The sequence below is a fragment of the Penicillium manginii genome, assembly GCF_028828005.1.
Source record: "Penicillium manginii strain IBT 31320 chromosome Unknown utg000001l:1.0-3466041.0:1.0-3467806.0, whole genome shotgun sequence".
Lineage (NCBI taxonomy): Eukaryota > Fungi > Ascomycota > Eurotiomycetes > Eurotiales > Aspergillaceae > Penicillium > Penicillium manginii.
Window position 1 is genome coordinate 2481488 of NW_026643102.1, and position 14357 is coordinate 2495844.

The following is a 14357-nucleotide window of genomic DNA, read 5'->3' on the forward strand; positions in this document are numbered from 1 at the left end:
TCCTAGAAGATGTCAATGATGGATAAGTTTGTAGAAATGTAATATATCCCGTAGATCCCATTGGGGGGACAGCCATGCGTTGTTTACCTACATGAGTACATACTGTAGTTACTAGGTAGGCACTGGCAGGGCAGCGGGGGAAGGCGCGGAGCCTCGCAGCTCAAAGCTTCTCCAACTTCCACAACCCCCGCGACTTACCAACCCAACCCACACACACCACCTCTCCTGCTCCCACTCCTTGATACACATACCTTAAACCTCTTCCATACGATCCACTAGCCTCTACCTTATTACTTACCAAATATGTCCGACGACGACGACTTCATGCAGGATTCCGGGGACGAAGAGTGAGACCCCTTCGCCCCGATCTCCTGGCGCAACTGACACTTCTCCCCTCCCTCCAGTTATGACTTTGAATACGAGGACGACGATGACGACGAGGCGGGAGATATCGGAATCGAAAACAAATACTACAATGCGAAACAACTCAAGGTTGATAACCCCGAAGAGGCGGTGGATGAGTTCTTAGGTGTACCGGCATTAGAACAAGACAAAAGCGACTGGTCCGTGGGGAATCTTTTCGAGTGACAACATCAGGTCTGTACTGACATATCTCACAGGGGGTTCAAAGGTTTGAAACAGGCCATTAAGTTGGAATTCAAACTAGGACGATACAGCGATGCAGTTGAACACTACCGGGAACTCCTCACCTACGTCAAGTCCGCCGTCACCCGCAATTACTCCGAGAAATCCATCAATAATATGCTCGACTATATCGAAAAGGGATCCGATGATGCACAGGCATACCAGTGCATGGAGGAGTTCTACTCCTTGACCCTCGATTCCTTCCAGAATACCAACAATGAACGACTGTGGCTCAAGACGAACATTAAACTCGCTCGATTATGGCTGGAACGCAAAGAATTCTCACAACTGAGCAAGAAGGTGCGAGATCTGCATCGGGCGTGCCAGCGTGAGGATGGATCAGATGATACAAGCAAAGGCACATACTTGCTCGAGCTCTTTGCACTCGAGATTCAAATGTACGCCGAGATGAAGAATAATAAACGTCTCAAGGCCCTATACCAACGGGCGCTGCGAGTGCGGTCGGCGGTACCTCACCCAAAGATCATGGGTATCATCCGAGAATGTGGAGGCAAGATGCATATGAGTGAAGAGAACTGGGAGGAAGCGCAAAGTGACTTCTTCGAATCATTCCGGAACTACGACGAGGCAGGGTCCATGCAACGGATCCAGGTCCTGAAATACCTAGTGCTCACAACGATGCTGATGAAGTCTGACATCAACCCGTTCGATTCGCAAGAGACCAAGCCCTACAAGAATGATCCTCGTATATCGGCCATGACCGACCTGGTGGACGCCTTTCAACGCGATGATATCCATGCATACGAAGCTGTTCTGAGTCAGCATCCCGACGTGCTGGCCGATCCCTTCATTGCCGAGAACATCGACGAGGTCAGCCGGAACATGCGGACCAAGGCCGTGCTCAAGCTCATTGCCCCGTACACCCGCTTCTCTCTCCAATTTATCTCCAAGCACATCAAGATCGCCGTACCAGAGGTGCTGGAGATCCTAAGCTTCCTCATCCTGGACAAGAAGCTCGACGCAAAGATCGACCAGGAGAACGGAATCGTGACCGTGGCTAGTTCCACCGATACTGAGCGTCTCCGTGCGCTGGAAGAATGGAGCTCTTCGATCCGAAGCCTCTGGCAAACCACCCTCAACGGCGAGGGTCTTCGACCCGACGACACCTCCCATGGCGGTGGCGGTGGCCCCATGTTTCAAGGGTTTGGTGACGAGGCCGCCCACCGCGCATTGAGCGCACGCCAACGGAAGGATCGAAAGGGATTTGGTGGCAAATTGGCCGTGGCATAAAGTTGCGGTCGAAAGCTACCTGTCAGATTTTCCACACGTGGTAGGATCGTCCTGGACTAGGTCTAGATGTCCGGTCCAGGACCCAATGATATATGTCCCCCTTTGAACACCGAACGAACGGACCGCGGTACCCTGGTACCTGCGGATGTGTATACTTGAGCCGCCTGGCGCCGGGTGAGATCCACGTGGGGGAAGGGGGTAGCGATAGCATTGTCACACCGAGTTTTCGCTGCAGCGGCCACAGCAACGGGTCCTGACAGTGGAAGTGGAGCGGTCTAAAGGACGGGGGGAATGAGGCATAGGAAGCAATTCGACGAAGCCCCGCAATTTAGAGTTGCTGTGACATAAGACGCTAAAATTTGATGATAAGATGAATTGGATGAGCTTTTTCACTCAGTAGGACGGTGTATTTATGGTATTCCTGTGGTTTTTGTGGCAATTGTCCAAGGGTGTTTCTCCTAACCGGTTACTACCTAGTGGACCCGGTACGGAGTACATATTGTATACATCTACTCCGTACACTAGGCATTAGTAGGTCCACTGGCGGATGATAGATGTACATAAGTACACGTAACTTATACCAGTACTAGTTAGTACTTGTAACCTCGGGAACCAACCGAGAGGGACTGGACTTGGGTACGAAGTACAAAGTACGGAGTAACTCCTGGGGAAACGGGATAGGAAGCCCCAATATTTCTAGAATCCTCCATCAAAAGGTCCCACCATGTGGCATTGGCATTCCTTTGGTACTTCTGATACTCGATACTGCATCCTCCATCATCCATCCTTCGTACTTCGGGGTAACCTCGAATCCAGGACCCAACAACCGGGTCAACACGAGACCCAATCCGCTGTGGCTTGGATGCGGCCGTTTATCCGACCAGCTAGCTCTCCGAGGTCGAGGTCGAGGTCGAGGCAGATTGGATTGGATTGGATTGGAACCTTAGCGATACCGGCTATGGGTCTGCGAGCACCATGCGTTGCATGGCATCACATCGCATCATGCATTGTGTATCGCGCATCGTGCCCCAAAGAGCCCACCAGAAGACCCGGCATGTGAACGGCTTATCGACAGCACACACAGACACCCACCGAGGAAGGACATGGAGCCAGCTAGGAGCCAGGAGCTCGGAGCCAGAGCCGAAGCTAGGCTAGGTACTACTATTACTAGCCCTGGAGCCCGATGATACCATCCAGCGGGGGCTGACGACGGATCCGCACGTACCTTGCACTCCGGCCTTTGTACTTGTGTATTTTCAAGTGCGATTTCATGATATCACGATTCCTCCAAATCCCATCCCATCCATCCCATCACAGGTTCATGGGATAGGGGTCTACATGCAATATGATGTGATTCGGGCTCTGGTTTGAACGGGAATGTCAAACACCGAGCACATGAGGGGGAAGGACTCCTCGCGCTGGCGATCAGTGCGCTAGACAGGCTTCAAGGGCCCAGATCGCAGAACCCATGATCTTAATGGTGGGCGAATAACCAAACCATCCCATCCAAAGCAACATTCCAGCAATCACTCAGCTGGTGCTTATGCTAATGCCAATGCCAGTGCCCCTGCTGCTTCCCTGTCCATGGTCCATGGTCCATGGCCCATAGCCCCCGGTGCCTGTGCTTCTGCTTCTGCTTCTGCTTGTGCTTGTGCTTGTGCTTGCGCTGCTGGGGCCAAACCGGCCGCACGTCCCCAGGCGGGATTACGATCCCCAAATCCTCAATCCCCAATTCCCGATCCAATTCCCAACTCGAGACTTCTCGGCCTATCATTGGCCGCAGCGGAGTCGGGTGACGGGGAAACCCAACGAGAAGTCTATTGAGCCTGGGGAGAACTGGTATGATTCATGTTAATGGCGATAGGCTCGGTTTTTCCTATTTTTCCGGGGTCACCAGTTCAGCCCTGAATCTGACGCTGCGCTTCCTGTTGCTTGTTAGTGGCTGGGTTTCAGCTTGGGAAGGAGATGGAAAAAGCAAAGAAAATTAGAAACGGAGATCTGGGTAAGCCATCGGTACTGGTGGAAGTACAGTGTGTGCAGGGCAACAGTGGACAAGGGAAAAGACAAATGGGAAAGATCGTGGACCAGTCGGTTGCAGGGCGGACCCATCGAATCAGGCGATCAAACATGAGTGCCCAGGTGTTTACCAGTACGGGGTACTATACCTAGGTACAGTATGGACCTCAGATAGTTCGTACCTAGGTATACGGGAGATATGGATGTATACAGATGCCATTGGGAGCTTCAACTCTGGAACCCCCCGCTTTTCCGGCTAAATCCCGAGCTGTCATGAAATAGTACCTAAGGACGGAGTAGTTGGAGATGAGAAGAGAGAATGATCGCGCTTGACTAGACGCGACCTGGAGTACTTCTGTCGAAGCACAGTACAGTATACCTAGGTACTAATATACATACAGCCCTGAAGTGTAATGTAATTACTCAGTGTTTGCTCTCTCTGCTCTGCGCTGGCACTCGATCCGCATCTTCACACATCGGTGGGTTTTCCTGCATTTTCCCCTCTTGAGGAGCTTATCGTCTTAACACTTTTTCCTTTTTCCTTTCCTTTTTTTTCCCTTTTCTTTTTTTTATAAGATTGTAATTCTGGGGGGAGGCTTGCCCTTTTTTTTCTCTCGGAAATTCAAGATTGAAGGGTGGATTTGACCATTAATCATTTCTTCCCCCCCTCTCTTCCCTCTTCCGTTTAAGAACAACCTTTCTCTTTCCTCTCCTTCTCTCTCCACTCCACTCGTGGGACCGTTAATTCTACCTCTAACCTCTAACCTCTACCATCTATCATCAGCATCCCTGCCATTCTCTCTATCCCCCTCCTCTCTCCATGATTATATCATCCACGTGTGGATGATCGTGTCGCAAACACACCTCCAACCAGTTGTAGGTCTGATCCTTCCCCCCTCCTTCTGCTTCCCCCCCACCTCCCTCCTTTTTTCGCCCAGTCGCTTTCCCTTTTCGTACCTCCTTGCTGCCTCCTGCTGGCAGTGTCACTGTCGCTGTCGCTGTTGCTGCCTGAGAAACTGCCTTGGGATGATCCGGAGCTTTTTTCCGTCCTCGCGGCAATCCCATCGGCCTTCTTCTGAGAATCCTTGTACCCCCGGAGTGGACCCCCCCCCCATATTGCCTAGGCTCTTCTGCTGTGGTTCCTGCTGTGGTTAGCCCGCCCTTAAAGCGAGGTTGAACGTGGATGGTTGATATTCCCGCCTCCACTCATCCAACTATATCCCCCTCCCTCCCCCCCCCTCCTCACACAAACCCCCCCCCTCTCCACCCCATCGGTCGATCTGAGAGCCGCGGAAATGATTTGAGGCCACCACTCAGAACGCTATCAAGGTGCAGGTGGCCACTATGTCAGTGCTGCCCTCCAGAGCCCTGCGCTGACATCATACGTGTACTCTTTTGTCTACGTGATGCTTCAGCCCTGAAACCGTGTCTGCCATTTCTCCCCCCGTGGCGTCTGGATTTCTCATCACAAAACCCTCTTTAATCATGACTCCGGCCCAATCGGGATCTTTCTGCCCAGTTCCTTGGAGAGGCGTGCACACCATCTTCCCTATCTTCTGGATGCATGGACGCCGCACCGGTGCTCCGCCCAGACCCGCCTAGCTTCCTTGATTCTCGTCAGCTTGAGGTTCATGCACTCTTGGAATTTACATGCGATATGACACTATACCATTCTTGAACATTTTTGTGCGTCTGATCTTCCATGCTGAGACGATGATCATTTAGTTCCACCCAAATTGCTGGGCTCTCTGCAGAATCGCAGGGTAGTACAACGCCCCTCAAAAACACGCACAGCCGTGCAGCCCCAAAGGAAACAAATCCTCCTAGGGAGATGTCATTTCCCTTTGAGTGCGTCCCTATCTCTATTTCTATCCGGAATTCACCGTTTTTTCATCCTTTTTCCGTTCTTTTTTTCATCTCATTCTTCTTCATCTGAGTAGTCTGTTCTAATCTACCCTCCACAGATAAAAGTTGAACTGGCATAAACCGGACCCGTCTCCCTGGACATCGGCAAAGAAACAAGCCAAAAGGACTTCTCTTTTTTACCGTTTACCTCCAAAAAAAGGCAACCTTTTCTTTATCTTCTCTCTGTCGTATGCGATGTCCTTATCCAAACCCTGGAGTCATTTCGGTCCTCACCATCCTTTCCCGGACAAACAGCGGTTTCACACTTATTACCGGGACGCGCCTTCTTTTCTACCTCCTTTAGGATTCTCAATATCAGCCGCCTTGACCCCTTGTGTCCCTTCCAACATGAGTACCTCTACCAACATGAATGCTCTATCTCAATCCGAGATGGAACGTTTCCAGAAGCTCTCGAATGAGTTTGAACCAGATGTTCAAGTAAGGCTCCGACTACCCTAATTCGAAGAGATGGAGGGATTGACTGATTAATCTTCTCCCCCATAGGGACCCTTGGTTACGACCAAGCAATCTAGTCATACTATTGCATTGGACTATGCCAATGCGGATCCAACCCTCGCAGCAAAGACCAATGTAGGTTTTTTTTATTGCCAACTCTTATCATGGGCAGCCTCTTCATTCCATTCAATACTAACAACTGAATCAGGATCTTGCAGTCACACATCCCACCACCCGCATCATGAAGGGTGACGGAAATTGTGGCTGGCGAGGTATGTACTCCTATTTATCTAGAGAGAAGACAAGATTCTGATCATTTCTCAGCGGTGGCATTTGGGTATTTTGAAACCATGTTTAATAACCGTGACCCAATCCGTCTGCAAGAGGAACTCATTCGATTCAAAACACTCAACTGCTACCTGAACGAGGTTGGCCACCAAGAACACCTGTACGAAATCTTTTCCGATGCTACCGAGGAGATTTTCGCGCAAACTGCCCAGGCGATCCAAAATGGAGACCGGGACGAGACTTTCCTGGTCAATGCATTCAACGAGGAATACAGCTCAAACGCAGTCATCACCCACTTCCGAGTATGTTTGTCCCAGCAGTGAAGTGATATTGTCATTAGAAGCTAATTTCCCTTAGCTCTTGACCAGTGCCTGGATGAAACTTAACCCCAACCGATACCAAGCGTACCTGACCATGCCGCTTGATCAATATTGTGGTACACGTATTGAACCAGTGCGAAGCGAGATCGACGAGGTTGGTCTGCAAGCTCTGGTCGATGGTGTTATCAACCCGTCCCAGTTTGGTGTTGAGATCCTATATCTCGACAGAAGTGAAGGCGAACATGTGACGCCACACCAAATTTCTGACAAGTGTCCTATTCATGCAACCATCCGCCTGCTGTATCGACCGTGAGTATCTCGCCCGCCTTCCCTACCTTTATGAGACCCCCCTTCCCTGACAGCGATAGTGGCCACTATGACCTCCTCTACCGAGCCGAACCCACTGTGAATATGACCCCCATGGTCAACCTCCAATACGATATGACTTCTAACCTCGAAGCCTGGGATCAAGGAGCTCTCAACTTCGACGTCAGCTCCCACCTGATGTCCATCCCAAATCTGATGGCGGATCCGGGCTTCGGCATGGGCACGCCAATGTCACCCATGGCACCGTCGGTTTCTCCAACCCCAGCCAGCCCCTTCCGAATGTCTCCACCTCAGGAGATATACCAGTCGCCCATGCAAAGTCATGTGCCCAGTCATGCACAGAGCCACGCACAAATTCCTTCTATACCTGTTGCTTCGCCCCCGCCTGTTATGCCATCTGCTGCACCTCCACCTATGACGACCCTACCCAGCCGCTCATCGGATGGTCCACAAATTCGCTTGAACCCGCTCGTCATGAAGCCAAATTTGAGCCGTTCGCTTCCAGTTACAACTCCGTTTAAGAAGTGAGTTTTTTTCTCCCCGCGCTTATACTTGCGCTTTCGCCTCCCATCTATACGGCACCATGTTCATTAATTGACTAGCCACAGTTCACCGTACAACCAAGCACACTTCCAAAATCAAGACTTCGAGCCTATCCATTGGGAACCGAGCGATTCTCGCAGATCCTAAAATGTCGAATGTCCAAGTCCCGCTATTTCTGAATCCCATGGTCTCTCTTCGTACGTGCTGCTAGTGGAATATGTGCGTCTGAAGAAACTGTGATTTAGCGAATTTCATTTTGCCTTTTTTCCCGCCCGATCCTACTATTCTTTATAAGCATCGTCTTCTGCGCGCGCTCTCCCTTTCCCACTTTTCCAGCCTCTCTCTCTTTCATCCTAATTTCCGGATATTTCTCCTCCACCCTTCTCGTCGGGACGAGGTTTCGGGGTTCGCGCGGTTCCTGGCTAATGAAAAAAAATGAAACCATATGATCTGAACTCTCTCTGGTGCTCATATTATCTTTTCTTTCCTCCCATTCCTACCCCTTGCCTTGGATTTGGATATGGATTTGTTTACCTAGCGTGGGTGCAGCGCGTTGCATGCATGGACTGAGCGTTTGTTCTGCACTTTTCTGCAAATTGTCCCCCCTTCGCCTTTATCGAATTATCTTCACCTTTTTTTATTTTTAACTTTTTGCCCACCCCTTTTACCCTATTACTTCTTTTCTTAGGTGTGGATTTAGGTCAGGTTAGGTCAGGAAGGTCAGGTCATCTTAGGCTAGGACAGGCTTTATTTTCATCTCATCAACTTCAAGTTCTTTCCACTTTTACTATTATACACCTAGGTACACCTACGGTTCTACTATACTATAAGACCCATCCAATCTTCAAAGCCCCAATCAACCCTCTAGTCCAAGTTCTAATTATATCAACAAGTCCAATCCTGATAATACAAGATCTCAAAGTCCATACTAGTATACAAGTCATAATCCACAGCATCATACATACACCCTGCAACTTGAAACCCCCCAGCCTTCGGTCAAGAAGTCTCCTCATCCCTAGCCTCCAACACAACATCAACCATCTCATCCAACGCCCGATCCCGATCCCCCGCACCCAGGTACCCAGCTCGAACAAGCCGTCCCAACGCATCACCCACCCAATTTTGACTATTCCAATCCATTTCTTCCGGGATGTCGATTGGGATAGGCGTTTCGGATGTGATGAGGCGGAGGGCGGGCGGGGGTGCGTTTTGTATTGAGGAGACGCGGATTACGCGGGCTAGATCTGATGGAGGAGATTAGGTTTGTTGGAGAGAGTGTGTGTGTGGTATGTTCACGTACTGCTGGAGGTGGGGATGTCGGTGTTTACGCTTTCGGCGAAGCAGAAGAATCCTGGTGATCCGGTGATTTCCATTATGGATGATTTTATTTCGGGGGAGGGTGGCGAGTCTGCGTTTGTATCTGCGTGTTGGTCTCGATCTCGATCCCGATCTTCTGCATTGGGCTGGAGCTTGGTTTCGGTCTGAGTCTGAGTCTGAGTCTCGGTCCCGATCCCGATCCCACTCCCGGTTCCATTTTTATGCGATGCGGTGAGATCGGGGGCTGCTGGTTGGTTCTTAGCTAGCTGTTGCGTTTGCGTATGCGATTGCGATTGCGCAAAGTCGAAGAACAGAGCTGTGTGCCGGTATCGGGCGTAGTCGAGTGGCCTGGCGACGAAGACGAGGATTGAGAGGTCGGTGGGCATTTGGATTTTTGTATGGCGCTGTTTCAGATGGGTGAGTGAAGGAAAGGTAAGTAGGTGCTTATGCTTTCAGAGTGGGAGGTGAATGTCATGGCCAAGGACAAGATCATGATTATGACCATGAAAATAGTCATGATCATAGGGTCGTAGTAGTCAGTCACAGGCTTGCGGGATGACGTCGGTCGTGGCTTCTGGAAACTTTGGAAATTGTGGGGGCATCACTCATGCAAGGAACGGAATTGGGAAAGGGTCTTAAAAATGAATAGCGAGAAATAGAATGTATTCAAATCTTTTTATTTATGCATTTAATCTATACTAAAGCTTGTCTGGGTTTAAGATGTGGTGGTGATAGTGAATAGTATGGTGGAAACAACTACCTTGCCAGTGGTGGGAAGGGAAGAGCCTCAACGAATAGTATAACATCTCCACATATGACTACCAGCACAAGCAGAGCCAATCTTTATTTTCAATCACGTAGATCTGATATCGATAAAAATAGCTGCCTAGTATGGCCCCAACAGCATTGATATTGATTGGGTTCTGGTTTTTGGCCCCCGGACTAGTTAGTGTTTGGGGCGGTGTTCACGGTTCAGTTCATTTCGTCCCTAAACCAAGTCAATCCCCTCTAGCAGAATCAAGCCATTATTCAAAGTCCTTCAACTTCTTCGTAACCACACGCAACACAATATGATTATGGGTATGTATAATGTGCTCTATTGCCGCCATACAGTCTCAACTAGTATAATGCTAATGCATGGTCCGAAGAATACCTACGCCCAGGACCCCTTGCCATCTATACAGCGACACGCGTGGGCACTCAAATCTACGGCCAGAGATTCTCTCCAATGACGGGAAACACTTGGATGATCACGTGTTATATGATGGAATCTGTGCTCATAGCGCTGTCGTTTCCCCCTACCCCGACGGAGAGAAAAGTTAAACAGGGCAGTACATTGAGATGTGTCGAGGACCTGGAGCAGGAAAATACATTGAGATGTGTCGAAGAGCAGGACAATGCAATCTGTTGTGAGAGTGGTCCATCAAACCCAAGGAGCATGGTCCACATATCGGTGATCTTGGGTATCGTGTTGGTATGGCTTCTCGCTATTGGTGTCGTGGTTTACTTTTTTCATTATCGCCATCCCCCCCCAGTACGAGGCTGTGGTCGAGAGATCGCCGGCAATTCTATATCACGGTCACGCCCTACTTTGCTGTTCCCAGCTTCATGTACTCTATGAGTCTATTTTATCCCTACCTGGAGAGCGGTGCTGCGTGGTTTGGACTTGATATCTCCAACAAGTACTTTTATATTGTTGCTCGTTCCGCTTATCCGGTCTATATCGCGTTGGCAGCCTGGGCAGCCTGGTTTTTGACGTCTCATATGGAAGTGCCAGGGCCAGCGACGGAAGACGAACGCCCGGTTGATCGGGAAGACGGGGCAGTCAAGAAGAGTGTTTCTGGTGTGTGAAACCAGATTTGTGTTACTGTCATTGTGCTACTAGAAGAGATTTCCTCATGCATCATCGGTCGCGATACTTCTTGATGAGTCACGAAATGGTGAGATGAGACTTGGCTAAATGCAATTAAAGACAGTCCCCAGCCTCCTGGAATATCATACTCAGCTGAGCCGCTCGTCTTGCCCGTAGATCCCTGAAATGCCGTTCTAGCCCTGGAGGGTGCACATGCGAAGAACATAACGCGGCACGGACCGCATAATTTGCCACAAGAAAAAGGCATTATCAATAGCAGGAGCAGTTGGGTATTCAATACTGCGAGGGACAATATCTGCAGCCCCGAGAATCACATTTACTAGGGGGGGGTAGGGTAATTTTGGCGCAGATATTCCGCCATCAGGTCATGGCCGTTGGTGATTCCACCTACCCTATAGTCAGCCATGCTGTGTCACGAAGTATATAAACAGACAACATACCGCAAGACCAGATATTTCCGTCACGCACGATTCGCATGGAATCATCCCAGAGCTTCGTATCTGGGAACTCCTTTTGTAGACGCGGGATCAGGAATCGAGGCGCGGTAGCAACTCTTCCTTTGGTGATGCCGGAATATGCAATTACCAATGCAGCGGTACAGACTGACATGATCTCGGCCCCGGCCTTGAAATGCTCCCGTAGGAACTCTAGGTAGTCATCGCCGCATGGCATGTTGTCAGGAGGAGGACCAGGAATGAAAAGCACGTCGAGTTGTCCGGGTCTGACGGCGGGGCTGGTAAGAGAGTCGGTCAAAGAGAGCTCCATGTTGGCAGTCACAGGCGAGTGCTCCTTGGCTCCGCCACGGCCGATATAATGGACCTGACAGGTTCTACCAAGCTCTTGCATCGGCTTTGGCATGCCGATAGCCTTGATGTACTCAGGGTCCGTCATGAAGAGAAGGTCGACGGCGGCAATGTCCAAAAGCTGAACGGCGTCGACGAGGAGAACCCCGACCCGCAGGGGATTAGGATTTGGCATCTTGCTCGAGATTATTGCTTGAGAGTTAGGAGAAGAGTTGTGAGCTTTGCGTTGTGGAATATAGAAAGAGCTCAGAACTTACTCAGAGGGGCGACGAGATAGTGTGATTACGGTAGATGAAGTAATATGCGAGCCTGCAAGAGACCAAGAAGAAGAAAGGAGGTAGATCAATCCCTCGGAGGTGATTGAAGGAGGGTCGAGGCTTAGTTAGACCCAAGAGAAAAGACCTAAGTGAGAGCAAACAATAAAATAAGTTGAAGTTGGCAATTTTCAGATTGACACATAATTTGTCAGGGATTAATATGTTCATGCTGCAGAACTTGAAGGCTGACATACTTGCAATCAAGAGAGCTCAAGGCATCAGGATTTCTGATATATTAGAGACTCGGTGGTGAAACACGTTATAATACAATACATACTACTAGTATATTTATGGCAAATGAGACGTAAATTTGAGGCTTTATTAGGAGACTTGACTCGATCCGTACTAGTATTTTTGGAATGCTCCATTCACTAGCACAGTACTGTCAGCGCTCGTGGTTTAATTTGCTCAATATGCCGCGTGCTGAGTAAAATTTTCAATCTCTCAAAAGGCCGCTGCACTATCGTATGGACGGAATGGTGATGATTCGGTAGTGTTGTCACACAAGGGCTGTATCTGTAGGCAAGCTTCATGCACAACAGGCCATTTTCATGCTGACAGCAGACAGCAGATTTAGGAGAGGTGCTGAAAGCCCAAAATTAAAATAAGTAGATCCATGATTCTTAGCGATAAGATGCGGCATGCGATGAGTTTATGAAATTATTTGACTTGCGGTCAGGGAGCTGGTGAATTGCGTTTGGAAGTTGACAATGTCCTTCGGATATCGCATGATACTGCGGATTTGTGCGGCACTCCATAGTGGCAACCGACTTGGTAAGTCTATCATGGCAATTTGGGCTGGCCATCTCAGCGGCTGTTTCTACCTGTAGGCTTCTATGGTTTGGATATTCCAATGAGTGTAGGTATAATGCGCAGATAATATGGATTGCCAAGATAGTATTGTATACGCTAGTAAACGCGTGATCTGTCGCAACACTTGCCTTAGGGAGTTAGCGGGGTTCGATTTTCCAAAATAATCTTTTTCTCCATGCCAATCTCAGAGGTAGCAAAAAGGATGCCCGCGGGAGTACCACTCCCTTGGAAATTTCACCATGAAAATTGGGTGAAGCGATGGGAGTCCCAGTCTGGGGACTTTCCACCGCACGAGACTGAGCTCGAACATGGACAGAGACGACGTTTCCTGAAGGGCAATCACTGGTTCAGAAGACCTCACTCGAACGGGATAGCCAGTGAGCTTTTGAACGCGGAAATTGAGCGTTGGCCATGGGGATATACGATATATCGTACTGTTTTTACTCCGGAATCCGATGTTCACTGGGAAGCTGCCGTGGATGCAATACGAGAAAATATCTTTGCTTCACTAGAAAGTGAGCTACGACATGGATCGAATGAGAACGAGGATGCACATCGAATAATACGCGACGGATACCGTAGCCTCGTGTTTCAAGATCAAGCTTGCCTCGACGGAGCGACTATCGATCAAGTTCGGGAGAAATTCAAAGATTTTGTTACAAATGAATTCTTTCCTGCGGGTGTTCGATTCCGCTGGTGTCTGGTCATCGATGCAGAGGCTATCCAGTCATTTATACGCTGCCCTCAACCCGCTGAATTTTCTGATTCATCGGAAACTGGTACAATTGAAGGGAATGGTGCCTGGGTGACAGTCGTGGACCCTGAATATGTGCCGGGCTCTACTTCCAAGGGCAAAGGTCGCTCAAGATTATACCGGGGATATATGCGGTGCCATCTCAACAGACTGCAATCTCTTGCGTGGGTAGGGACTATGAAACACATATCCAAAATGATTCGCCGGGATGCAGGTGGTATTCCATGGTACATAGAAAACATTTAAGAGAGGGTCTAGAATGCCTGGGAGAAGGATAGGGAAGCGAAAGGTCGACCAGGACAAGCTTGTCACCTACGAAAGTCATAAAATTGTTTGTTTCATTGTCCAGAAGGTACCTACTACTAGTACTTAATAGGCTGATGTATAAGTGGTAACCTTGCAACTTGAAGGACTCGGAATGCTTTCCAAGGTTATCCACGCCTCCGCCCGTTACCGCAATAGTTACAAATAGTATCTAACCACTACTAGAACTTAAATACTGGGTAGTTACTAATTGAATATTCTAGTAGAACCAGACTAATGGCCCCTCTAACTAAATTCTTTGATGATGGACTAGGCTCACTCAGATCTGGCCTGACCGGAGCATGACCGACGGTGCACACTGGCCCGGCCGGGTGTTGGTGCTCCGTCATCCCCGCCCCCAACTTTTACCTCTCTCCACATACTCGGCAGATTCCCGATATCGCAATACCAAACGCCGTACTTGAG

General features: G+C 49.4%; 6 protein-coding genes across 6 annotated transcripts; 4 read left to right on the forward strand and 2 right to left on the reverse strand.

Annotated features, from left to right (window-relative positions):
- Positions 1-303: 303 nt before the first annotated feature.
- N7533_000898 (uncharacterized protein) lies at positions 304-1896 on the forward strand (the record flags this gene model as incomplete). Its single annotated transcript, XM_057097548.1, has 3 exons — positions 304-347; positions 405-563; positions 621-1896. The coding sequence occupies 3 exons, from the start codon at positions 304-306 to the stop codon at positions 1894-1896; spliced, it is 1479 nt and encodes a 492-aa protein (XP_056966041.1).
- Positions 1897-6012: 4116 nt separating this feature from the next.
- Positions 6013-7898, forward strand: N7533_000899 (OTU family ubiquitin thioesterase; the record flags this gene model as incomplete). Its single annotated transcript, XM_057097549.1, has 7 exons — positions 6013-6255; positions 6322-6408; positions 6482-6545; positions 6598-6863; positions 6919-7190; positions 7250-7732; positions 7817-7898. The coding sequence occupies 7 exons, from the start codon at positions 6013-6015 to the stop codon at positions 7896-7898; spliced, it is 1497 nt and encodes a 498-aa protein (XP_056966042.1).
- Positions 7899-8747: 849 nt separating this feature from the next.
- On the reverse strand, positions 8748-9454 carry N7533_000900 (uncharacterized protein; the record flags this gene model as incomplete). Its single annotated transcript, XM_057097550.1, has 3 exons — positions 8748-8995; positions 9052-9171; positions 9274-9454. The coding sequence occupies 3 exons, from the start codon at positions 9452-9454 to the stop codon at positions 8748-8750; spliced, it is 549 nt and encodes a 182-aa protein (XP_056966043.1).
- A 1222-nt stretch (positions 9455-10676) lies between these two features.
- N7533_000901 (uncharacterized protein) lies at positions 10677-10919 on the forward strand (the record flags this gene model as incomplete). The annotated part of the gene is made up of 1 exon (XM_057097551.1): positions 10677-10919. The coding sequence occupies one exon, from the start codon at positions 10677-10679 to the stop codon at positions 10917-10919; it is 243 nt and encodes an 80-aa protein (XP_056966044.1).
- Positions 10920-11114: 195 nt separating this feature from the next.
- Positions 11115-11919, reverse strand: N7533_000902 (uncharacterized protein; the record flags this gene model as incomplete). The annotated part of the gene is made up of 2 exons (XM_057097552.1): positions 11115-11260; positions 11382-11919. 2 exons carry the CDS (start codon positions 11917-11919, stop codon positions 11115-11117), a joined length of 684 nt encoding a protein of 227 aa, XP_056966045.1.
- A 1157-nt stretch (positions 11920-13076) lies between these two features.
- On the forward strand, positions 13077-13874 carry N7533_000903 (uncharacterized protein; the record flags this gene model as incomplete). Its single annotated transcript, XM_057097553.1, has 1 exon — positions 13077-13874. The coding sequence occupies one exon, from the start codon at positions 13077-13079 to the stop codon at positions 13872-13874; it is 798 nt and encodes a 265-aa protein (XP_056966046.1).
- Between the last annotated feature and the right edge of the window lie 483 nt (positions 13875-14357).